Source organism: Lissotriton vulgaris, chromosome 7 (assembly GCF_964263255.1).
Source record: "Lissotriton vulgaris chromosome 7, aLisVul1.2, whole genome shotgun sequence".
NCBI lineage: Eukaryota > Metazoa > Chordata > Amphibia > Caudata > Salamandridae > Lissotriton > Lissotriton vulgaris.
Genome location: NC_141695.1, coordinates 1538334478 through 1538358704, shown reverse-complemented (window position 1 = coordinate 1538358704; position 24227 = coordinate 1538334478). Strand labels below are relative to the sequence as shown.

Sequence of the window (24227 nt, the reverse complement as noted above, 5' to 3'; positions counted from 1 at the left end):
TAGGCCCACAATCCTCGCTAAGGATCTTAACAACACCATCTGTTTCGACAAGGTGGAACGAATCTCTCTCTTTAGTGACTCGATCTTGGACACAGGGAGGAGTAACTAGGCATTGACTGAATCTATCTGAAACCCCAGAAAGTCCATTTGTTGCGTCAGAGTGGTCATTGATTTCATGAGATTTATCACAAACCCAAACTCTTGCAACAGAGAGGTTGTCCTCCATAAATGTGTTAGTAGAAGATTTTGGTCTTGAGCTAGAAGTAACATGTTGTCCAGATAAATATTCATGCAAACTCCCATCTCTCACAGACGAGTGACCACTGGCTTCAGTAGTTTGGTAAACACCCAAGGGGCTGAGGACAGGCTGAAAGGAAGGGATGGATACCGGTACCATTGCCCTTACCATGAAAATTGAAGAAATTTCTGATGGGAGGCTCAAATGGGAACCGTGAGGTAAGTGGTTTTTAGATCCAAATGGACCATCCAGTCGTTCTCCAAAAGAAGAACTACCAGAAGATGGATGCCCTCCATCTTGAAGTGCCTGTACACCACAAAAGAGTTGAACTCCTCGAGGTTTAAAACTAATCTCTGACCTCCTCCCTTCTTTTGCACCAAGAAGACGTTGCTGCAAAACCCTTTGGGAATGAAGGGTCCCACAGCAATAGCCTGCTTTGACAAAAGTTCCTAAAGCTCTGAGTCGATAAAAACGTTCTCTTGTAGGGAAAAGAGGAGAGGAAAAGGAGGAGCTGATTGACAAGGGGAATCGGGTAATTCTATTTGATACCCCTGAACTGTGTGAATGATCCACGCATCTGTGGTTAACCTTGCCCAATTCGTCACAAAATGCAACAGTCTGCCCCCAAGGGGAATTAACGGATAAATTGGCGGACATACCAGATGACTGGGTGTCGAAGTTCTTAAAGTTCTCGGGATCTGGAGGGATAGAAGCCTGCTTGATCCGGTTCCTGGGTATAACCTCTTCTTCGCGGGACGAAGCCACACTGGGGACTTACGTTGTTGTATCGACCGGCCGAGTGTCCCCTGCCACAAGCGGCCCTGCCAGAGAGTGGATGGAAGACCCTCTTGAGCGAGGATTGCGATTTGTCCAACCATGCAAAAGTATTGACAAATTTTGCTATGTCTTTGACAAAGAGCTGACCCTCAGCAAGAGGACCCGGTTCGGCAGAAGCCAATTCAATCAATTGCGGGTCGATTCGACTGACTTGCGCCTCTCTGAAGAAAGTGTGCAATTGGCATTGCCAAGGAGGCAAGTCACTCTCTGGGTCCAACCTGCCAGGACCTCTGGGTAGATAGCAGCCCCAATCTCCTGTGCTTGAAGTGCTAGTTCCAGAATTTTTGCCAGGGGGCCAGAAGCATCCAGCAGCTTGTCCTGGCAAGCTCTAAGGTGCGATCTTTGCCCTTTTTGGGATCTTTCTTATACTTCTTTAGGAAGGTGGTCATAGAGGTTTTAATATCTGGTGTGAGGGCAATTTTGTGAGCCAGGTCAGGACGGGGCTTTCAGATCTGAGGCAGGCTCCGACTTCTTTATCTAATCTCTTAGGCAGGTGGGTCTGCATATATTCTGCCACTGCCAGGGCGGGAGCCCAGTCCAAAGAACAGGGGTGAACTATATCTGAAGGATCAAAAGAGAAAGGGGAAGGTTGGACGGGCAAGGAGGAATGTTTGCACTTCTTGCCGCATTTGCAGGGCCGTGATCCTTAAGAGGAATCTGTATCTGTGTCGGTGTCCATAAGGGGAACAGGGGCAGAGGGTGATGGGTCTGGGGAAGAAAGGGACGGTTTTCCACCGTAATCATGTTCCTTTGAACTTCGGAACTTGGAATAGACTTGAACGTGTGGCCAGGGGGGACCAGGTGGTTCTGATGGAGGTAGTGGGGAGGGAGTAGGAGTGCCAGTGGAGGCATGAGTATTACCAACTAATTGCTCCAGGCTTTGGGAAATAGGCAATAAGGCAGAGGAGAGGACCTTATCCAATTTAGAGTCTAGTCTCTTATTAAAGAGAGCCTCCATAGAGTCATCATAGTAAAAATCTTCGTCCTCTGCAGGACCATATGCAGCCACTTCCTCCTCATAGACTTCGCAGTCTGACATTGTGTGGAATGTATATCAATTATGTGCTCTGCCCAAATCCCCAGAGGGAAGCTTATTTTAATCTAACCCTATCTCTCAGTGAGAAAGAGTGTCGATTGGCAGCAAATGGCTGGAGCAGTGGGGCCACAAAAGAGGTACCAACAGCCCTTGAAAATAAGACTAGTGGAGGGTATTTTCTAAACCCTGCCTGCCTATTAAGGGTTGCCAAAAATGTTATCATGCAACTGCAGGTTAGTAAGGGGTTAACTCCAACCCAAAACGCAGCAGAAATTGAAGTGCCAAAGTTATTTGAGGCCCGGTACCAGCTCCACGCACTGCCTGCCGCTTAATCCCCTGGCTGCACCAGCCTGAGGAGAGGTGTTTTCCAGCGTGGTTGAGGGAGTCACTGCGCAGCGCATCATGCACAGGCGCATGCAGGCTCCCAAGACGCATGCAGGCCGCCTGATCAGGCTCCAATGTGCATCTCGCTCCCTGAGGGGGTTTGGGCCAACGCGAGCGCGAGACACTCACTCACACTGGCAGATTTCTCGCGAGGGGAGTGAGGAAAAAATAAAGGAATTAAAGAATTACAGGCATCTACGACAGTGCAACACGCACTGAGTGGGGAAAACAAAAGTGGCAACACACGTGCGTTGAGCAGAGCGCGGTTCCGCACAAGTATCAAATCGGTACATTTATAATCATATGAAAGCAATTATTAGAGAGTTGCTCTCCGTTGAGAGCCTGATGTTAATGTTAATGTAAATGTTAATAGTATCTTATAGAGCACACGTACACCAAAAGGTTTCAAGGCGCTGAGTCAGACATGTGCCGGGACTAGCCGAGATTAGACGCGGGCCTGTATGAATAGCCACATTTTGAGCAGCCTTCTGAAATTTAGGAGGTTGTTACAGGACCGGATCTCCAAGGGGAGGGAGTTCCAAACTCTGATATGTTGTTGTTGCTCTCCGTTGAGAGCCCAGAACATTGTTTTGTTTTCGAACACTTAAAGAACTGCTATTTGCAAAGAAAGAGGTAGTCAAGATGGTGCCTCGTTATTTTGTATGCTAGCATCAGTTACTATAGGTTGATGAAGGAGGCGTGTTTCAAAGCCTCATGGGATATGTAGTATATTGTAATGTTTACTTTTTCTCATTGGCTGCTGTTTTGAGTAGTAAAGAAATTGAAAAGCGTAATCTGAGCCTCCGGTCTTGCCATAGAATTCGTCCTGGTGTCATTTTCCAACACCAGGACACAATTCAGCAGTACCCATGTGTGCTTTTTGTTCAGTGCAGAAATCTACAGGCAGCGAAGGGGCTTTCCTATTTTAAAATCCATCTGGGCACAAATCAAAGGCCTGATTTATAGGGTAATCAGCCCTCCTTTTGTTTGAGTATCATCCTAGTTGGACGCCATCTGAAGCCTAACACCTAGACTCAATTGGAAGAAAACAAAGGCACACAGCTTTTCAACACTTCGTACGTACTTTAGAAAAACTATGATTTGGTGTCAGATTATAACTTTGTTCAACTCCCTATGTAAGAGTTATGCCTGCACTGTAAGAATGCAAGATTTATCTGTCTATATGAATAATTAAACATATTGATTTAAATGTCACCTACATTTTTTTTCATTTTATTCTTTTATGACCCTCATCCCAGTGTATGGTGTGAGTGCACTTGACATCATCCACTTAGGCCCAATAAATCATACAAGTGAGTAAATAAATGTGCAGGAAATGTTGCATAAGATAATGTCACATATCGGCAATATTTGTGGACGTTATATGTTGAAAGTGAATGGTTCGGAGAAACTTTGCATACAGCACCTTGATACTGGTAAATAGATCACTGCACTATATTAGAAGGCCTGCAACTTATGAATTGCAAATTAAAAATTGGAAGTAACAAAATAATCTCAGTGTCAAAGACAGGAGACCACTTACCTATCTGAATATAATGCACATCTGTGTGTTTCATGTTACACAATGTGGTATGTTATGTTATGTTATGTTAGGCTGGTTTTAAAAGGTGCACAGCTACCTAACAAGGGTTTCCCAGTTCCGGCCTGAAAGGAACAGATAGGAACAGAAAAGTTAAATTATTTGTTAAACAACCAAGTTTTTAAAAGTTTACGAAAGTTTGCATATATTGTTTCACTGCGAAGCTCAATGGGGAGAGAGTTACAGAGGGAAGGACCCAAGTAGGCAAACGAGCGACCTCCCATCCTCAAAGGTTGACTCTGGGAACCGTGAAGTTTTTCCTGGGTAGTGGAGCGTAACAAACGTGAGGGTAAATAAGGATGAGCCAGATTTTGCAGATATTGAGGAGCAGTGCCATCCTTGATCTTGAACATATATACCAAGGCCTTAAACTTGGTGTGGCTTTCAGTCCTAAGCCAATGCAGTTCTCTCAGAGTGCTAGAGGTGGGAAATGTTTTAGGAATCTGGCAAAGCATTCTTGCGGCTGAATTTTGAACCACCTGTAGCTTCCGTATTACATCCTTATTGACCCCCAGATAGAGGATGTTCCCGTAATCCAGCCTGGAGGTCATGAGTGCCTGGACTACGTTTTTTTGTGTATGGCTGGGGAGCATCCAGATGATTTTGTTCAACCATTTTAGGATGGTGAAGCACGTGGCTGCCACCTTCACTGCCTGCTATTTCATTAATAATTTGTCATCAATGATAAATCCCAAATTGCAGACTTGATGGGTAGGTTGGGGTAGGGTACCCATTTCGGTAGGCCATTGCTGGGGGCCCCAGAGATGTTTATTTTTACCCAAAATCAGGACCTAAGTCTTTTTGCCGTTAAGTTTGAGTAAATTAGCCTGGATCCAAGAAGCGATATTACTCAAACCGGCCTGAAGAACTGATGGTCCGGGCAACATTTCTGAAGAAAGGGAAAAATTATTTGGGTTTCGTCCACGTAAGAGAAGAGGGACAGCCCAGCCTCTTCTGCAATCACTGGCAGAGGTTTAATGTATATATTAAACAAAAGGGTGATTAAAATGGAGCCCTGAGGAACCCCCGTATGGAGAGAAATAGATTTTAGAAGTAGCCTTAGTTGAAAAAACTTGAAATGTCCGCTTGGCGGGAAAAGATGGAAACCAACCAAGTGCGGTGCCAGAAATGCCAAGGGACTGAAGGGATTTGATTAACACAATGTGAGATACCATGTCAAAAGCAGCACTCAAATCGAGCAATATAAGAGCCACTGTGTCCCCAGAGTCCAGACCTTGTTGTACCATTTCTGTAACTCAAAGGAGAGTTGTCTTTGTCGAAAAACTGGCTCTAAAGCCGGTCTGAAAAGGATTCAATAAACTGAGTTAGTTGTAGATTTTTGTGCTTTTCCAGAATTTTAGAGTAAATAAGGAGCAAAAGAATTGGCCTAAAATGTGTTGGTTGGGCAGAATCGGCATTAGCCTTCTTCAAGAGGGGAAGAACCATAGCGTGCTTCCAGGCAGATGGAACCGTAGCCTCTGGTAAGAAAGCTTTGAATAGCTCTATGATTAATTACATTGATGGTAAATCAAGCTGCTGTAGTATTGAGACAGGAAGAAGATCACAAGGGGAGCCTGATGTGCTTTGCATAAGGCTCATTAACCCTTTATGCAACTTTGAGTCAAAACTGCAACTGGGCAAATCAAAAAGATCTTCCAGAACTGTATTAACACAAGAAACCCAGGACAGGGTTTGCCCTAGTTATTTGCTCTTCAGCCATATATAGCATGGCTTCAGTGGCACAGTGAGCCTGAGACCCAGGTCTGGGCATGTCTGTTGCACTTAGGGCATCAAATGCTAAAACAACATGGGGAGGGATGGAATGCTTGAATTAATCTCAGCCACTGGCAATCGCCCTGGCTGCATCCCAATTCATAGTTTTTCACCCACAATGCCACCACAGTTTGGATCCAGCCATACACAAATCAGTGTTGACCTTGTTCCTCATGGGCACAGCCCACCCAAGCTGCCAGGCCAGGTCCTCCCTCAATCATAAAACAAGCCACCCAGGACTGGTTTTGCCCTTGTTATCGGCTCTTCAGCCAGGTATAGCTTGGCTCCAGTGGCACAGAGTGCCCATTACCCATATCTGGGCATCCCCAACACACTTAACCCCTTGGCTGTTGAGCACATTCCCCTGCTGTGCTGAGGGGAGGGGGGCGCGCGCACAGCGCCCTGGTGCTCATGATGAACTCAGCTCGTCATTAGCCACGGTTCTCGTGTGCTCATGACGAGCTGAGCTCATCATGACCACGCCAGTTTAATGGAACGCTCAGCACAGCAGGGGAATTAGCCCCGCGTGTGAGCGTTCCAACAGTCATGATGAGCTCAGCTCGTCATGAGCACACGGGAACCGTGACTCATGACGAGCTGAGATCGTCATGAGCATGGGAGGGGTTAAGGCATCACATGCACAAAAAACAAGGTGATGGATGGAATGCTAGAATTAATTTCAGAAACTGGCAATCACTTGGGACTGCCCACCAGGCCTCCATTTTTCACCCACCATGCCACCTCAGTTTGGACCCAGCCATATGCATAACTAGTGCAAAACTGCTCTTGGGTTGCTTGTCTTCCTGTTCCAGGAGGACCTGGCTTGGCATTTTGGGCTGGATTGCTCTGATTGAAGCAGGGTCAAGACTGATTTGCATATAGCTGGATCCAAACTGAGGTGGCATGGTGTGCACAATAACGATGGATTGGGATGGGTCACGGGATAACTACTAGTGGCTGAGATTATTTCAAGCATTCCATCCATCACTTTTTGTGTACTTTCTTATTTTTTCAAGCCTCAAATTGGTCATTTCATAGTGAGGTAGAGACAGGGTATGCGCAGCCATGGGTCCCGTGCACGCTGTGTCACTGGAAGCAAGCTGAACCCTGCTGATGAGCCCATAACTACGGCAAAACCATCGTTTTTGTTCCGGTTCAGGGAGGCCCTGACTTGGCAGTTCTGATTGGAGCACAGTGAAGGCTGATTTGCATATAGGTAGATTCAAATTGAGGTGACATGGTGTGCAAAATAAGGATTGCCAGTGGTTAAGATTAATTCAAGCATTCCATATATCATTTTTTGGGTACTTTCTTATTTTTTCAAGTCTCATATTGGTCCAATACATGACATAGGGAAGTAGACACAGGGTTTTAAATGGGTAACTAAGGGGAAGTGTTTGTTTTTGGTTTATAGAACAAATTCTACAAGGCTGGGTCAGGCAGGCTTGTCTCAAAATGCGATTTCACCGTATCATTATAGGGAAGACCTGAACTCAAAGTAATAGTGATAACCAGTAAGTAAGCAAAAACTTTCACTACTGCTAAATTGTATTTTGTTGTTATCTATCTGAGACTTTTAACAAAACAAAGACAGGAGGATAATGTGGTGTTCATTAATCTTGTTATTCACACAGATTGGACTGACAGTCTAAATGGGAGAAACTTGAAAGAACTATTTAATGCGCTAAACATCCAACTTCAGATTTCTCTCTGGACATATACGTGAGTAGAGAAAATATTTGTTGCATACCCACGATAGTTTGTATTACATTTTATGAACTAATTTCATTTTTGGGGATAGAAGAATTAATTCATGGTTCCCATGGGTGCACCAGTTTTGCCAGTTTTACCAGAAATGTACTGATGATATATCTAAATTCTACCACTTACTGGCCTCGATTGCAAAAGATAGCAAGTCAGACATTTTTTTAATTTAAAGGAAGAATGCTCTTAGGCACTACATTCAGGACTTTAAAAGCCGAATTACTTCAAGAAATCCTAGTTAGAAATGTCTCTTGCACCCGCAAGCTTTCCGCAAGTGTCTTTAGAATAAACCTTGGCAAAGTCAATAGGTCTCACCTTTAAATAATAGTGGCAAACTTTTACCTTTGTCAGTGATTGTTGTCAATGCTGCTGGTTTTAGCCCCAAAAGGAAAAAAGCCAAAATGGCTGCTGGTACGAGATTGCACTGTGGGTGCATGCATATGCATGGTGGACACCTTGAAATTGTTTTTTTTCTTTATGAGAAAAAATCCATGATAGCTACCATACATGAACCCGTGTGCACATATAGCTGGAAATATTGTTTTTTGTTTATATAGATAATTCACCTATAACAGTTAATGGGCAAGTGCATTATGAGTTACGCGCCAGAATCCATTTTGCTATTCTTCACTTATTATTCCAAGATGGCAGACAACTTATTCTTTAAAAAAAATATGCTGGATTGCTAAAAACAGAAATGACCAGCCCAGTTGCATGTTGCAGTTGTCAGGCCAGCGTTAAATAAGAATAACAAAATTAATTAATAAACAAGTGGCAAGCAGTATAGGAAGGGCGGGGAAACGAAGGGGAAATGGAGATTCACCAAAGAGAATGATCTGAGCCCAGAGTGTAAGACAAAAAATGCATTTACATAAAGTGTTGATATCAAAAAATAAAACAATAGTTCCCTGCTGTCAGCAGTGGAAGTATACAACACATTGAATCAGAAACATGGTAAATCAGCTGGCTCCAAGGCTGGACCAAAAACAATAGTAGGGAGGAAAGTCTAAAAAATCAGGTACATGGAACTGAGAAACACAAGAGAGCCATCCATCATGGGCAAAGACCTGACCCTAGAGTACGTAACCGGGCTTCGACAACAGCCCCTGCATCATGTATTGGCAATGGATGTTGGGAGAACAACCTCAAAGGTTGCCTGGAATAAGAAATGCACACAATGGGGTTTCACCGTATAGGTGGTTAAGAGTAAACAAATAAAAGTGGTTTCAAAGCCACTGCTGGTTGTATAGACAGTAAGACTAGAAGGTAACTAGGCAGATAGATAGATGAATATTAGGTGTATTAGTTATGTTGGGTTTGCTTGGAATAAAAAGTAATGCTTATGTCATGTGCTGAAATACAATAGTCAGCTTTCAAGTTAGTGTGCAAAGAAGTAGGTATTACAGATTGAATACAAATAGGAATGTAAAATGGGCACATTGGTAGAAAGATAGCTAGATAGACACTTAGATAGCTTGGAACGCTAAAACGCAGGCAAATTGCCTGAAAGGCAGATAGGGAGGCTGACTCCTTGGCATATAGGTCTATTGACTGATTGGCTGACTGGTTATCTGGCAGGCTGGCTGTAGATAGGCTGACTGACTGACTGACCGAAAGACTGGCAGATAGGTAGCCAGGCTGACTAACTGACAGGCAGCTAGAATGACTGATTAACTAGCATATAGATAGTCCGACTGGCTGACTGGCAGATAGGTATATTGATTTCTTGACTGGAAGAAAGGGAGACTGGAGGCCTTAGCAAATGGAATACTGAGTCAGAAGAGTAATGGATATCTCATCCACCGTATTGCGATCTCTTAGGATATATTGAGATATGATACGGTTGGTAACGGAGTGTTCCCCTCTGCCAAGATCTAAATTAGTGTTACAGAAACAAATGATGGACAAAATGCTGACATTGCAAACATTCTCCCCCAGTGAAAAGATCTGGTTTAAATCCATTGTTCTTTTGCCCACTACGCCACCCCAGTTTGGACGCAGCCATATGCAAATCAGTCTTGACCATGTGCCCCATGGGAACGGTCCAGACCGAACTGCCAGACCAGGTCCTTCATGGCCTGGAAACAAGCATCCTGGGACCGGTTTCAGGGTATGTCACCTTTCTTCAGCCAGGCTAGCTTCAATCCGGTGACACAGAGAGCAAGGGACCCACGTCTGTGCATACCCTTCCCACTTAGGGCGAAAAGTGTACTGCAATCAAATGAAGGACAGAATACTGATAATGCAAACATTCTCCCCAGTCAAAAGATCTGGGTTAAATCCATTGTTCTTTTGACCACTACACCAGCCCGGTCTGGACCCATCCATATACAAATCAGTCTTGACCCTGTGCCCCATGGGAACAGTCCAGACTGAACTGCCAGGCCAGGTCCTCCCTGGACCGGAAACAAGCATCCTAGGACCTGTTTTTGGGTATGCCATCATTCTTCATTCAGGCTGGCATGAATCCAGTGGCACAGTGAGCAAGGGACCCCACATCTGGGCATACCCATCCCACTTAGGGCGAAAAGTGTTACAGCAAACAAATTGATGGACGGAATGCTGACAATGCAAACATTCTCCCCCAGTCAAAAGATCTGGGTTAAATCCATCAAACTTTTGCCCACTACGCCATCCCAGTTTGGACCCAGACAAAGGCAAATCAGCCTTGACCCTGTGCCTCATGGGAACAGTCCAGACAAAACTGCCAGGCCAGGTCCTCCTTGGACCAGAAACAAGCACCCTGGGACCGGTTTCAGGGTATCTCACCCTTCTTCAGCCTATCTAGCTTGTATCTAGTGGGACAGTGAGCAAGGGACCCACATCTGGGCACACCCATCCCACTTAGGGCGAAAGGTGTTACAGCAAACAAATGATGGACAGAATGTTGACAATGCAAACATTCTCCCCTAGTCAAAAAATCTGGAATAAATCCATCATTCTTTTGAGCCACTACACCACCCTAGTTTGGACCCAGCCATAGGCAAATCAGTTTTGACCCTTTGCCTCATGGTAACAGTCCAGACCAAACTGCTAGTCCAGGTCCTCCCTGGACCAGAAACAAGCATCCTAGGACCCGTTTCAGGGTATGTCATCATTCTTCATTCAGGCTGGCTTGAATTCAGTGGCACAGTGAGCAAGGGACCCCACATTTGGGCATACCCATCCCACTTAGGGCGAAAAGTGTTACAGCAAACAAATTGATGGACGGAATGCTGACAATGCAAACATTCTCCCCCAGTCAAAAGATCTGGGTTAAATCCATCATACTTTTGCCCACTACGCCACCCCAGTTTGGACCCAGACAAAGGCAAATCAGCCTTGACCCTGTGCCTCATGGGAACAGTCCAGACCTAACTGCCAGGCCAGGTCCTCCTTGGACAGAAACAAGCATCCTGGGACCGGTTTCAGGGTATGTCACCCTTCTTCAGCCTATCTAGCTTGTATCTAGTGGCACAGTGAGCAAGGGACCCACATCTGGGCATACCCATCCCACTTAGAGCGAAAGGTGTTACAGCAAACAAATGATGCACAGAATGTTGACAATGCAAGCATTCTCCCCTAGTCAGAAAATCTGGAATAAATCCATCATTCTTTTCAGCCACTACACCACCCTAGTTTGGACCCAGCCATATGCAAATCAGTTTTGACCCTGTGCCTCATGGTAACAGTCCAGACCAAACTGCTAGGGCAGGTCCTCCCTGGTCCGGAAACAAGCATCCTAGGACCCGTTTCAGGCTATGTCATCATTCTTCATTCAGGCTGGCTTGAATCCAGGGGCACAGTGAGCAAGGGACCCCACATCTGGGCATACCCATCCCACTTAGGGAGAAAAGTGTTACAGCAAACAAATTGATGGACAGAATGCTGACAATGCAAACATTCTCCCCCAGTCAAAAGATCTGGGTTAAATCCATCATACTTTTGCCCACTACACCACCCCAGTTTGGACCCAGCCAAAGGCAAATCAGCCTTGACCCTGTGCCTCATGGGAACAGTCCAGACCTAACTGCCAGGCCAGGTTCTCCTTGGACCGGAAACAAGCATCCTGGGACCGGTTTCAGGGTATGTCACCCTTCTTCAGCCTGGCTAGCTTGAATCTAGTGGCACAGTGAGCAAGAGACTCACATCTGGGCATACCCATCCCACTTAGGGCGAAAAGTGTTACAGCAAACAAATGATGGACGGAATGCTGAGAATGCAAACATTGTCCCCCAGTCAAAAGATCTGGGTAAAATCCATTGTTCTTTTGCCCACTACGCCATGCGATTTGTATGACAAGGTGAGGTCTAACACAATACTCAAGATCATACATGTAAAACAGCTCAAAAGACAGATCAACAATTCTTCTTGCTCCTAAGGGATCTCATAGGCCACAAGACAGAACAAACTGGATTGTACTTGAGGAAAAGCTAAAATATTCGAATTAAACTCCAGTAAAATTAAAATCCTGGCAATGAACAGAAGATGCTTCGGGATGAATGCAGTAACTTAGCCTATCCCACCGAAAAGCACTTTAAGACAAACTAGAAACCAGACGAACTGCATCGAGTGCCAGGCCTCCAAATAAGAGGCGTGACTTAATTTGCCATAGGTATTAACAGCAATAGTTGGCGCATTTCTTTCAAATCTAACTATTTTGTTTAATTTTAATTAGTTTTGTATTAATGCTTTTGTGAAAGGCCGCTAAGCTTTTACATTGTTGGCCGAAAGCATATTTAATAATATAGAAAGTCACTTATATACAGCTGTAAGCGTATGTGTTCCCCATCGTTAATGAGGAAATAAGGGCTACAGTTTAACATAATTAAATCAATGCGAATATGTTCTTTCATGAAGTGACCCTGATGATTACATTTTACATCCGCCCAGTCGTTTCTTTTTTCTATTTTGTAATCTGTCGAAAGTGACTATTTGTGTTCGACCAAGAAAGGAAGTAAGCATGGATTGTGCATTACCTTTCAAGCCATGTGTCACTTCTTCATAAGTATATTCCTGTATTTTGAAAAAAAAGGATTTCGTTTTCCAGAAGCTAAAGTAATATCAAGTCCTCAGATGGCTTAATTGGAGGTTACACTAATAAAATGTTATTTTTCCTTAAATAAACTTATTGGGCCTCATTTATGAGGCTGTGCGTCACTTTTACGCCGCTGGTGCATCACTTTTTGTGACGCACCATTGGCGTAAAAAATGCACCTTGTTGCGCCATATTTACAAAGTGACGCATCTAGGTAGATGCGTCACTTTGTAAACCCCTGCGCCAGGTATAATGTATGCAAGGGGGGCGTTTTGATGCAAGAAAGGGTCATGGGAGTGACGCAGTGAAATCTATAAGATTTCACTGTGCCACTTCTAAGACACAAATGCTTCAATTTCTTACGCCTGCCTCACAGCAGGCGTAAGACTGACGCAGGCCCTTTCACATGGGGCTTGCCCCATGTGAAAGGACACATTGCTGGAGTTGCGTCACTTTTGTGACACACTCCAGCAATGCATCACTTTTGTGCCATACAGATACATCAGAAATACTGACGTATCTGTAACTCCTTGCGCCATGATGCGTCATACTGTAAATATGACGCATCATTGGTGTCGCAAGTAGGGTGCAGTGAAAAGTGACTCATCGCTGCTTTCACACAGCGATGCGTCAGTTTTCATAAATGAGGCCCATTGTTCCGACTTTAACACAGTGGCACGGTTGAAATGTATTATTACACTGTACACCATAAAGGGTATATGCATTTTTATTCTTAAAATGCAGGTCCAATGGAATATTATGTTTGTGCTATGTTGATAAAAACAATAAAGAATTATTCCAAAATGTAAGTACCTTTTCAATACTCAAAGAAAAGCATTGATGAATAATGAAAGCTAATTCTACTCTTTCGATCCAATTCAATGTATCATTACTTGCAAACAACATGATGAACAGCCATGTTTTATCACTCACTGTTTTAAAATCCTTTAGGGTAGTTGCAGGTGATCTTATGGTGGCAGTTCAGGAAGTTCGAACGACAGACCAAACCATCACGCTGGTCCTGCAAATAGACGGCAACTTGTCATTACTAAATAGGTAAGTACAATATTTAACCTTCTCAAAATGATACTGTCTCGTTTTAAGAAATGCCCTCAGAATGCTATTCGAATAAAAGTCCACGACTAATCGGTTCAGGGTAGGCGTGGGCGGAAAATCCGTTCCGCTCGCGGATTTTGCGGATTTTCGGGAAATCCGCAATCCGCGAGATTTGCGAATTTCCCGCAAAATCCGCAAATCCGCGAGCAGCGGATTTTGCTCGCACTGCTCGCACTGTTCGCGTGAGTTCGCGCCCCGCGAATAAGTGCAAAATTGCAGAAATACGATCTTAGCAAAACTGAAAGTAACTACTTACCAGGTTCAAAAGTTCAGGCTCATCATTAGTAGCCATTTCCTGGAGTGCTTCCTGAGGGGCCCCTCCAGAGTTCAGTTGCCAGTTGAAACTATTATGTGACCCTGCTCTGAACCTCAGAATAGTTACACATATGCCACAAAGGTCCTGAATTACAGCTAAGGGAGACAAGCAGGAGCCAGGCTGGAAGTTAAAATCCATTAATCAGCCCCTAATTCATTATTGACAGTTGGGGCAGGGCAGGTGTTGTAACTAATTTTGCAACAATGAAAGCACTTAGCAAGTGCAAAAGATCACTAATCAGGGCGCACTAAGGAAGCAGGTGCCAGCTAAAAAAATATTCTGTGACACATGAATCAGCCCCAAATTAATTCAGGTCACTTGAGGCAGGGAAGGTGTGCTTTGCTTTGCCGAAAATAATGTACACTGGACAACCAGAGGGTGTGGTGATGAAACAGAGGGTGGCATGGGTGGGCCAGAGGGTGGCATGAGTAGTCAGAGAGTGGCAGTGGTGACAGAGAGTGGCAGTGATGAAGAAGAGTGTCCCAAACAGGCTGGACACGTAGAAACAAGTTCGCGAAACTTGCGACCCGACAGGTAAGTTCGCAATTTGCGAAAGTGTACAAAACCCTCGCGAACTGGCAGAAACACGGGCGAACACAAAAAAAAAAAAAATCCGCAAATTCGCGGGAATTCGCGGATTTTGCGGATTGCGAATCCGCAAATCCGCAAAATTCGCGAACGCGAGATCCGCAAAATTCGCTCATGCTTAGTTCAGGGCAGCAGGTGGTGCAAGTTCAAACATTGACCGTTTGAACAAATAAAATAACTGAATTTGGAATTTTGTAGATAAGCATAGGTAAACCAAAAACATAAACAGCTAACGCTATATAACCAAAATAAAATGTGGTTACAAAAACAGTAAACCTATGGTCAACATGTTCATACCTTATAACATAAATTACACCCAGGTCCCTCCTGTACTCGTCCCATTCCTTAACTAATTGACCATCTCCGCGACAGAAAAAAGAAGAGGAGCATGCTGGGATACCCAACCCACTCCCTCCCACTGGGAGTACATAAGCGGTCCCAGCCCAGCATGCAGCCTGTTCTTTTTTACTGTCTTCCGACCAGGGCACAAGCCCTAAAAAAAGAAGTGGGGGGACGCTGTCACCGGAAGTGACGTCACAACAGAAAGTGACGTCACAAAAGGTGGCTTGGCCCATCGGGCTCATTGCCTCCCCTCGCTCACCCCTTAGATGCGATTGCATCCGAAAAGTCAGCGCGCGAGCAGCGTGCTGTCAGCTCCGAGCTCCTCGTCCCATAGAGGCCAATGAGTGAAGTCCAGCTGTTTGACAGGGGGGACCGTGTCCACTATGGGTAAAATAAGTGGGGGTTCTCCGTCCACCCGCGTGGTACCCCGACTCGAGCCCTGCTTCCGACAGAATGGGGCGTGTTTGGACTTACTTGATGGATTCTTCGCTGGACGTCTCCTCGGGGTGCTGGACTGTCCTCGCCGCCCTCTTACAGTGTTCTCCTGGCCTGCCAGGCTTGCCAGGAGACGCGTTGTTGCCGCCCGGCCCTTTGCGGCTGGGGCGCACTTCCTCCCGGTCTCTTCCAGGTTTCCATGCGCATCTCCCTGTGGCTTGGCCGGTCTGGAGGACTTGCTGCTTCGGCTGTTTGGTGGGCTCTGGGGCTCTGCTGAGCGTTGCTCCTGGGCCCCCTGCCTGGAGTTTGGTTCCTGTTTGGCAGTCTGCCTGGCGGCTGTGCTCTGGATTACTTCTGCATGTGCAAGGACTCCGGGCATGCATTGAGGGACTGGGATTCTCCCTGCTGGAAGTCGTGCCAGCCTCCTCTTCTTCCTGGAGCCCCTGATGCTCGGTTTGGTCGGTCCATGGAATGCCTTGCTGTGGCCTCGGAGGCCGTTTCTGGCAGACTTCTCCAACCGGCACTGGTCTCATTGTGCGCGCCTGGGCTGGCTGATGGGGGAGAGTGGGCTTGTGGTGCGCCCTTCCTGCCCCCTTGGTGAGAACCACATAGCGGTTGGCTTTTTTTCTCCTTTGTGGGCGACATGTGCTGGGTCTGGTGGCTTGGTGGACTTGAGCGTCCACTGCGGGCACCTGTGTGTGTACTCATGGTCACAGGTTCCTATACTGGCAGAGCCTCTTCTCCTTTCTGGGGTTGTTAAGATGGGTGCCATTGTGTTGGGGTACAATGCACATCTGTTATTCAGCTCCTGGCTACCCTGTTACGTGTCTGACTCTTGCTCGTCGGGTGGCTTGTTCGACCCTTGGTCCTTCCATGGTTGCATAAACTGCCTCCATGTGTCCCCCTGATTTTGTCTGCTTTAGTTGGTTGGCAGGGTAGGATCTGGTTCTTCATGGATGGGTGTTCACCTAGATGTTACTGGTTCAGTGGGCTTTTAAACTTTCCGTAGGGTTCGCTTGCGGCCCTGACTGGTGTGTCTTCCCCCTTGCTCTCTTCAGGGGTTTGGGTTTCTGCCTGCTGGTCTCCCTGGGGCCTTGCTGTGTGGGTTCCTTGCTTCTATCCGGTGCTGTTAGGTCCTGTCATCCTCAGGTGTCACCTGGTGCTGATGGTTTCCTGTTGGGGCTTCTCTTTGTTGGCTCCTGTTCCTGCTTGCTGGCCCTCTGGGTTGGTTGTGGCATGGGTCTGATTACTGTCTTAATCCTTGGTGTCTCCAGCCTGGTTATCTGCCACCGCTGCCCCCTGCTCCTGGGTTTCTGGCAATCCTTGACCTCTTCGGCTTCCTGCGACGTTGGCTCCCCTGCCTTCACTGGCCTGTCTTGGGCCGTGGTTTACCCAGGGTCGCTACCCTTTTTTGGGGGGTTATGCCTGGGGGGGGCTTTCATGGGTTGTGGGTCTCCCTGACCTTCTGGCGTTTTGCTTGCTCAGCACATGTTTCTGGTTGGCCTCTGGGCTGGGGGTCGGTCCTTGTGGGTCTGCTGTTGGCCCGTCCCCTAGTTGCTTGCTGCCTGGAGGTTTCTTGCTTGCTGTGCTCTCCTGCTATGCTGGCCGGCAGCCTTGGCTTCTGTTGCACTTGTTGCCCACCCTGTGGTTTGGCCGGGTCGACCCTGGTTTCTCCCTGGGGTGGTATCTGCTAGCTGGGACGTGGCTCGCTTTGGGCGGTCTCTCCCGGGGTTTGTTGGCTTCTTCTTGTGGCTTCTTTGCTCTGTCCTCTGGGCCTCCGGCTGTCCTGTACTGTGTGCTTCTGTTGTCCCTGGTCAGCCCTGGTTGGTGCTTGGTTTGAGGTATGCCTGGGGTGCCTGTTGCTGTGGCCTGTTCTTCCCTGGCTGCTTTTTTGAGTCTGGGTGCCTTGCTGTTCTTGGGCCTCCTTCGGCTGCTTGCTGCCCTTCTGCCTTTTGATTCCTGCCCTTCTGTGGGTTCGGGCCTGGTGCGTGCCTGTCCGGGTGCCTGCCTGCAGTTTCAGCTGTTGGGCGCTTCTTGCGTCCTTCCGGGTACTTTTTCTTGCCCCTTGCTCGGGTTGTCTGCCTTCGGTGGGTTCGCTGGGTTCTCCCCCTTGTTTTCCGTAGAGAGGGTCTGTTGTGCCATCCCTCTGTCCCGATGGGGCTTAGCCTTGTTGGGCTGTTGACTCTGGTGCAGTGCTGGTTGTGGCACTGGTGGGTTCTGGCTGGAGTTGGGTTTGCTTCTCGCCTGCTGCCGGGTTGCTGGGGTTTGGTTGCTGGTTGTGATTTCCTTCGCCCGCTTGTGTTTCCCTTGTTGGCTTGTTGTGGTTTGGGCTTGCCTTCTAGCCTGATGCTTCTTTTGCCTCCTGTGGTGGCTGGGTGTCGTTGGTCTTGCTTGGCCTCTGCCTTAGGTGTCCCCTTGTTTATCGGGTGCCTGGCTCCTCTCCCCTGCCCTGTTTGCTGTGCCTTTTTCCTGCTTGTGGGTGTTGGGTGTCGGCCTCCCCTGGTGTGTGGGCCACTTTGCTGCTTCCTGCTCCTCTCACTCTGCTTGGGTTGTGGTCGGCTTTGCCTCGGGTCTGGAGCACTGGCTTTTTTCGCCTTTGGGGGCCTTTCGTTGGGCCTGTGCTCCTGCACGGGCTGATTTCAGACTGTGGTGTCTGTGTCCCTTGCTCGCTTGTTGGCTCTGGGGTGGTCCTTTCATTACCATGTTTGGGACTGATTCCGCTCCCCAGTTGGGTAGTGCTTCTTTGCCTTCTCTTGGCTCCTCTCCTTTGGTTTCAGGTGCCTGCGTTGTTTCGGTGTGCTATTGGGGGCCTGGGCTTTGCCCCTTTCGGGTTTACCCTTGCGGTCCCTGTGTTTGGCTTCCCATTCGTTTATGTGTGTGGGTCGCTGGTGCGCTTTTCGGCTTGGAGGTGTCGGGCATTGTGCTGTGGGCCCTTGTTTGCTTAGGGTCCTCTTTTGGTCCCTGCTTTGCTCCTCTCCTGGCTGCCCATTCTCTTGGTCTTTGGCACATTCCTGGGCTGGTCTTCTGTCCTTTCGTGTGCCGCTCCTTTGCGGTTTACTGTGGTGCTGGATCAGTTGTGTGGGCTGTTGGGCTCCATCCCTCTGCTTCTCCGCTCTCTGGGTGGCCTGGCTGTGGTTGGCTGTAGTGCCTTTCCCTGTGCCCCTTCTTAGTTCTCCTTCTGGCTCCTGGTGGTGTTGTGATGGGTGCCTCCGGGCTGGCTGGCCTGCCGGTTTCTCTGGCTGGCTTCTTTGGCTTTTCTGGGTCCTGCAGGGTTAGGCTGTTGGCCTCCTTGTTGTTCTTTTCTGTTTTGCCCTTCTGCTGCTCCTTTTGTGGGTCGCCTTTGATGGTTCCTTGTTGTCCTCCTTTTTCCTCCTGACGGGTGGTCAGCTCTTATCTGGAGGTGTTTCCTCCTTTCCGGTTCTGGGGTTTGGTTTCCCCGGTTCCGTGTTCGGCCTCTGTTGTTGTCGTCCTTGGTTGGGCCCTGACTTTTTTTTTGAGGTCCGCATTGGATTGCGCTTCTTTGCTCTCCCTGGCCTCCATTGGGCGGGTTGCTGGGCCTCGTGTCCCGGTGTCCCCTGCTTTGTGGGTGTGCCTTGGGCCTACATGCTTGGGTGTTTCTTGTACCCCGAATTCTTCTCCCGGTGAGGCGGCCTTTCTATTCCTGCGGCTCTTCGGTGTCTTGGCTGGGGTTGGCCGTTGGTGTGTCCTGCCCTGTGGCCTGGTCCTTCTGTGGGTTTCTGGCCTCCAGGTTTTCCTGTTGCTGCTGTTGTCGGCAGAGGGGGGGCCTTACTTGGGTTCCCTGCCCCCTTTTTCTTCCTGCTGTTCCTCTGGGTCTCTGCCTGTTTTTTGTCCGGTTCTCCCCTCTTTGGTCTTTGCGGCTCTGCTGGTGACTTCCCCTGGTGTGTTGGGGTGGTCCTGTGGTTGGTCGAGTCTTTCCTTGCTTTCTTGCATTGGCGTGCCTTTTCGGTTTTGTCTTCGTCCCCTCACTGTTGGTGTGGTCCTTTGTGGGTTCCTGCGCCTGTGGTTCTCATTCTTCCCTGTTTTGGGGGAGGTTCGCTCTTTGGCTTGCCTCTGCGGTGTTTTTTCCCAGGCCATAGACCCTGCAGGCCTGTGCAGCCTGTTCTCCTATGCTCATAGCTGTTGGGCTGGGTTGGACTGTTGGGTTCTTGGTTGGGGTGCTGCCTAGTGCCTGGGGATGTGGGCTTCGTCCTTGGGGGTTTCTCCCTGGTTGGTTGCCCTTTCTGGCTCTGTTTCTCTGATGGGGTGCGTCTGGTTCTCCTGGACTTCTTTTGGTGGGTCGGCGGGTGGGACTTTGTTTTGGCCCCTCTGGTTGTTCCCTTGGGGCTTGGCTCTGCATGTGGGGCCCCCTTCTGGCTTTCCTGGGGGGTTCTTGTATTTTTTTCTGGCGTCCCCTGCTGGTTTTTGGGGTCTATGCTCTGTCCGCTTGGTTGGGGGCGTTGATGGTTGTGTGCTCCTTCCTGCTTTTTTTTCCTCTTTCATGGGGGCTCCTTTTGTTCCCGTGGGGGTGCCAGTTTTTGGTCTGGTGCCCCTGGCGTTGGTGGGGTTTCGGAAGGCCTGGTTCTTTGCCTTGGTATATCTCTAATTAGTTAAGGAATGGGACGAGGACAGGAGGGACCTGGGGGTAATGTCCTATTACTTACCAGTAATCTTCATTACTCCTTGTCCCGTTGTCCTTGCCCCATTCCTTATGCCCCTCCCTCCCTCCCTGGCGGCCAGCCTTCCGGCTGTTGGCTTGGTGTTTGCAGGTTGCATGCTGGGCTGGTAGTGCTTATTTGATTTGATTTGTTACTTGTAAAGCGTGTGAATGCCGTGGCGTCTTGGTGCTGATTGAGGTACATGGGAATGGAGAGCTATGAATGAGACTATTAGATTGTAGAAAACAACCAAGTTGTCAGCTCCTTCCTAAACATCAGAAGGTTAGGTTGGAGTCGTGTGGTGGACGGCATGTGATTCCATTGCTTAGCCACAAAAACTGAGTACAAACCCCCACCTTACCTTGCGGATTTTCGGAATGCAAATGAGGCCCATCGTTGTGGATCTGAGTGTTCTGATGGGAGAGTACCTGGAGAACAACTTCTGTATATCCCCAGAGATTCCTCCATAGAGGGCCTTATGCACCAGGCAGAGGGACTTAAAATCAGCTCGGTGCTGGACTGGGAGCCAGTGCAGAGTCCTGATGGCAGCCGAGGTGGGGAAGCCCTTAGGGAGGTTCATAAGTAGTCTGGCCGCAGCATATTACAGGGATTGCAGCTTCCTCCTCAGCACCTTATCAATTCCTATGTCAGGCCTGTCGTCGTTGCTCCTCAGGATTGGATTGATGCTATAAAAGGGGCCCACCTCTAGATCATCCCAAGTCTGGCTATCAGTAACACAGACTATTAAGGAGATCAAGCGGGGGAAAAAATAGGGAAGTCCGGAGGGGAACAGCTGGGCGGCTGGAGCTGGAAACATGAAAATATATAAAGCATGGGATAAATGGAAGAGTCACTCTAGACCTAAATTCTCTCTACCTAATATGTTATGCTTTTCACCCACCTGAAAGATCATACAGGTATGATGGAACGAAGAGTGACAGAACAGGCGTCTTCTCAATTCCCAGACTTTCCTGCTTAAATACACAAAGAAGACCATAAATATGCCCCTTTCTGCCCGCCTCTATGGATAGGGTTCAAAAGCACAGTTATATGAGGAAGAACATTAAACACCTACCCTACTGAGAATGGAAGAGGACCTGAAGGCCAATGAGAATTCACATCACCTATCACTCAGTCCAGTGAAAAGAAAACAACATCCCCTCCGATGTGGAGTTAAATATAGTACAGGCAAGTGCACCTAGCACCCTATGCGTTTTCTCAACCACCTAGAATGGGAGTCTGTAGGGTACTTTTCAGAGAACAAAGAACAAAAAGAAAACAGCCCAGCATAAATCAATATTTGTAAAGAACTCAACTCCCATGCAGATCAGTCTCTGCAAGGAAAAGCAGGAACCACACTTCTCCACAAGTACAAGGACACTTAGCCTCAGTATCCGACCGGGAATAGAACCCAACAAAGTTGAAGAGAACGGAAACAGTAGTTTTATAAGTCAGTACAATACAAGCACCCCCCTGATCGGGGAACCTGAATACGTAGCTCGCCAAACGCGATGTGGGCGCTTCCTAAGCCCCTCCCAAGTAATCCACAAGGCGGTGAAAAACGGAGTTCCAAGAATCGGAATACCAGCTACCGATACGGGCGCTTCCTAAGCCCCACCTAGTATTCCAACGGGTCCAAAGTACAATCCGGTGTGAGCCTACCTCAGCCCACCAAAGACAGCACCAACGAAGAGCAAGTCACACGAGCAATCCTTCTTGCTCGCCAGGAAGGAATAATCGGCAAGGCGTCTCTCCACTAGCGCCGTGATATCCCATTTCCTGGTCGCATATCGTCATTCCTACGCGCCGCGCTAGGAATCATGGGAATTGTAGTTTTTCATGCTCGGTACAGATTCGAGCTGCAGGCAGTGATTTACCAGCGGCCGGTGAATCCTGACAGAACACCCCGCCCTTGCAAGATTCACTGACTGCCACCAGGTTTGCCCGGATGAGACAGATGGAACTTCCTTACCAGTCTAGGGGCATGAATAGCACCAACAGGCTCCCAAGAGTCCTCCTCCGGACCTTAACCTTTCCATGACACCAAGTACTGGAGCTTGCCCCGCACCCTACGTGCGTCCAAGATGCTCCTCACTTCGTACTCTACATCCTGTTGAACTCTCACAGGCGCAGGGGTTTTAGAACGGGGACCCCTCGCTGGTTTGAGCAGCGACACATGGAACACCGGATGAATCCTGAAATGTACTGGAAGGCTCAGTTTCACAGCCACAGGGTTGATGTGGCGAATCACCTGGTAAGGGCCAATAAACCTAGGGTTGAAGACACTATACTTGCGGAAGCGGATATTTCTAGTGGACAACCATACCCAGTCTCCTTTGCTGTAAATAGGACAAGACCTACGATGTTTATCAGCCTGTGCCTTATATTTCTGTTTTGCCTTCTCAAGATTCTTCCTTGCTAGTAGTATGGTTTCCCGTAACTGCACCAACCGTGTCTGTAACTGAGGGATCGGAACTTCTGAGGATGGGACACTCAAAGGGGCGAATCTAGGTTGAAACCCGTAGGTGCAGAAAAACGGAGTGTAGGAAGTAGAAGAATGTGTAGCATCATTATATGACACTTCAGCAGTCCATAACCAGTCAACCCATGCCTCAGTAGTAGTATCTACAAAACATCTCAGGTATTGCTTGAGTGTTTGATTTAGCCTTTCGGTCTGACCGTCTGTTTGGGGATGAAAGCTGGTGGACAAGGAAGAAGCAATGCCTAACCTGTCACACCAAACCTTCCAAAACTTAGCGGTGAACTGGGCTCCCCTGTCTGAAACAATAACCTTTGGTAGTCCATGTAACCGGACTACATGAAGGAGCAACAAATGGGCAAGCTGGCTGGCAGTTGGGACCCCTTTACAAGCAATGAAGTGACCCATTTTAGTCAAGTAGTCCACACTTACCACTATAGCTGTCATCCCCTGATCTTTAGGGAGACCAACTACAAAGTCCTCAGAAAAGCTCAAAGCTCTCCCAAGGACTCACAGGAGTTGGCATACTCTGCAGAAGTCCCTGCGTAGGACGATGATCACTCTTGGCCTGAGAACAAGTGGCACATCGCTGTACCCATGCAAATACATCAGGACGGATAGTAGGCCACCAGTACGTGCGTAGCATCTTCTCCAATGTTTTCTTTCCTCCTGTGTGTCCTGCACACGGCAGATCGTGACACCATTGAAAAGCCTGTTGCCTTAAAGCTAGCGTAGGAAGGAGCAGCTGTGTGCCTTTTCTTGGCAACCCTTGTCGAATTTTCCACTCTGGATGTAGGCGGATCCATGTTTTCCAAACAAAGGTTTGTATACCTCTCTTGACCTTGTGAAGAAACTCCTCCGTGTGTATCAATCCCACCACTTTCTTGGGATCAATGATGCTTTTCTCCGGGTTAACAGTTATCGCTGGGCTATTTTCTTGACGCGAGAGAGCATCTGCCTTCCGGTTGTCACAACCTGGACGAAATGTAACCATGAAATGAAATTCGGCAAAAAACAGCATCCAGCGTAGTTGTCTAGGAGTAAGGTGACGAGCCGCTCGCATAAACTGTAGGTTACGATGGTCAGTGTACACCGTGATTTGCTGAGAGGCTCCCATCAACCAATGCCTCCATTCTGTGAAGGCATCCTTGATTGCTAGAAGTTCTTTTTCCGCAATGGTGTATTTGCGCTCCGCAATGTTCAATTTGCGAGACATGAAAGCAATGGGATGGAGATAACCTGTACTCTCATTCCTTTGGGAGAGCACCGCTCCGACCGCCAGTTCTGAAGCATCCGCTTCCACTACAAAAGGGAGTTTAGGATCGGCATGGGTTAGTACCGGTGCAGTAGTGAATGCGGTTTTCAATCGTTCAAAAGCGGTCTGTTCTGCTAAACCCCACACAAAGGGAGTGTTCTTCCTGGTTAGCTTAGTAAGTGGAGTTACCATGTCAGAGAAGTGTGCGATGAACCTCCTATAGAAGTTTGCAAAACCAAGGAGTCGTTGAATGTCTTTGATGTTGTGTGGTCTCGGCCACTCCACTATTGCACGTATTTTTCGTTCCGCCATCACTTGACCTGAAGGAGTGAGCATAACTCCTAAGAATTCAACAGTGGTAACATGGAACTCACACTTCGTTAATTTGCAGT

The 24227-nt window shown here is 47.8% G+C and overlaps 1 protein-coding gene across 2 annotated transcripts in view; it reads left to right on the top strand.

The window, feature by feature from the left end:
• LOC147705953 (uncharacterized) overlaps positions 1–24227 on the top strand; it is a 351159-nt gene that overhangs the window by 37311 nt on the left and 289621 nt on the right. For both annotated transcript variants that reach the window (XM_086929009.1, XM_086929010.1), the window contains exons 3-4: positions 7503–7590; positions 13601–13705. In XM_086929009.1, coding sequence (XP_086785135.1) covers positions 7503–7590; positions 13601–13705 — 193 coding nt within the window. The remainder of the gene's footprint in view (positions 1–7502; positions 7591–13600; positions 13706–24227) is intronic.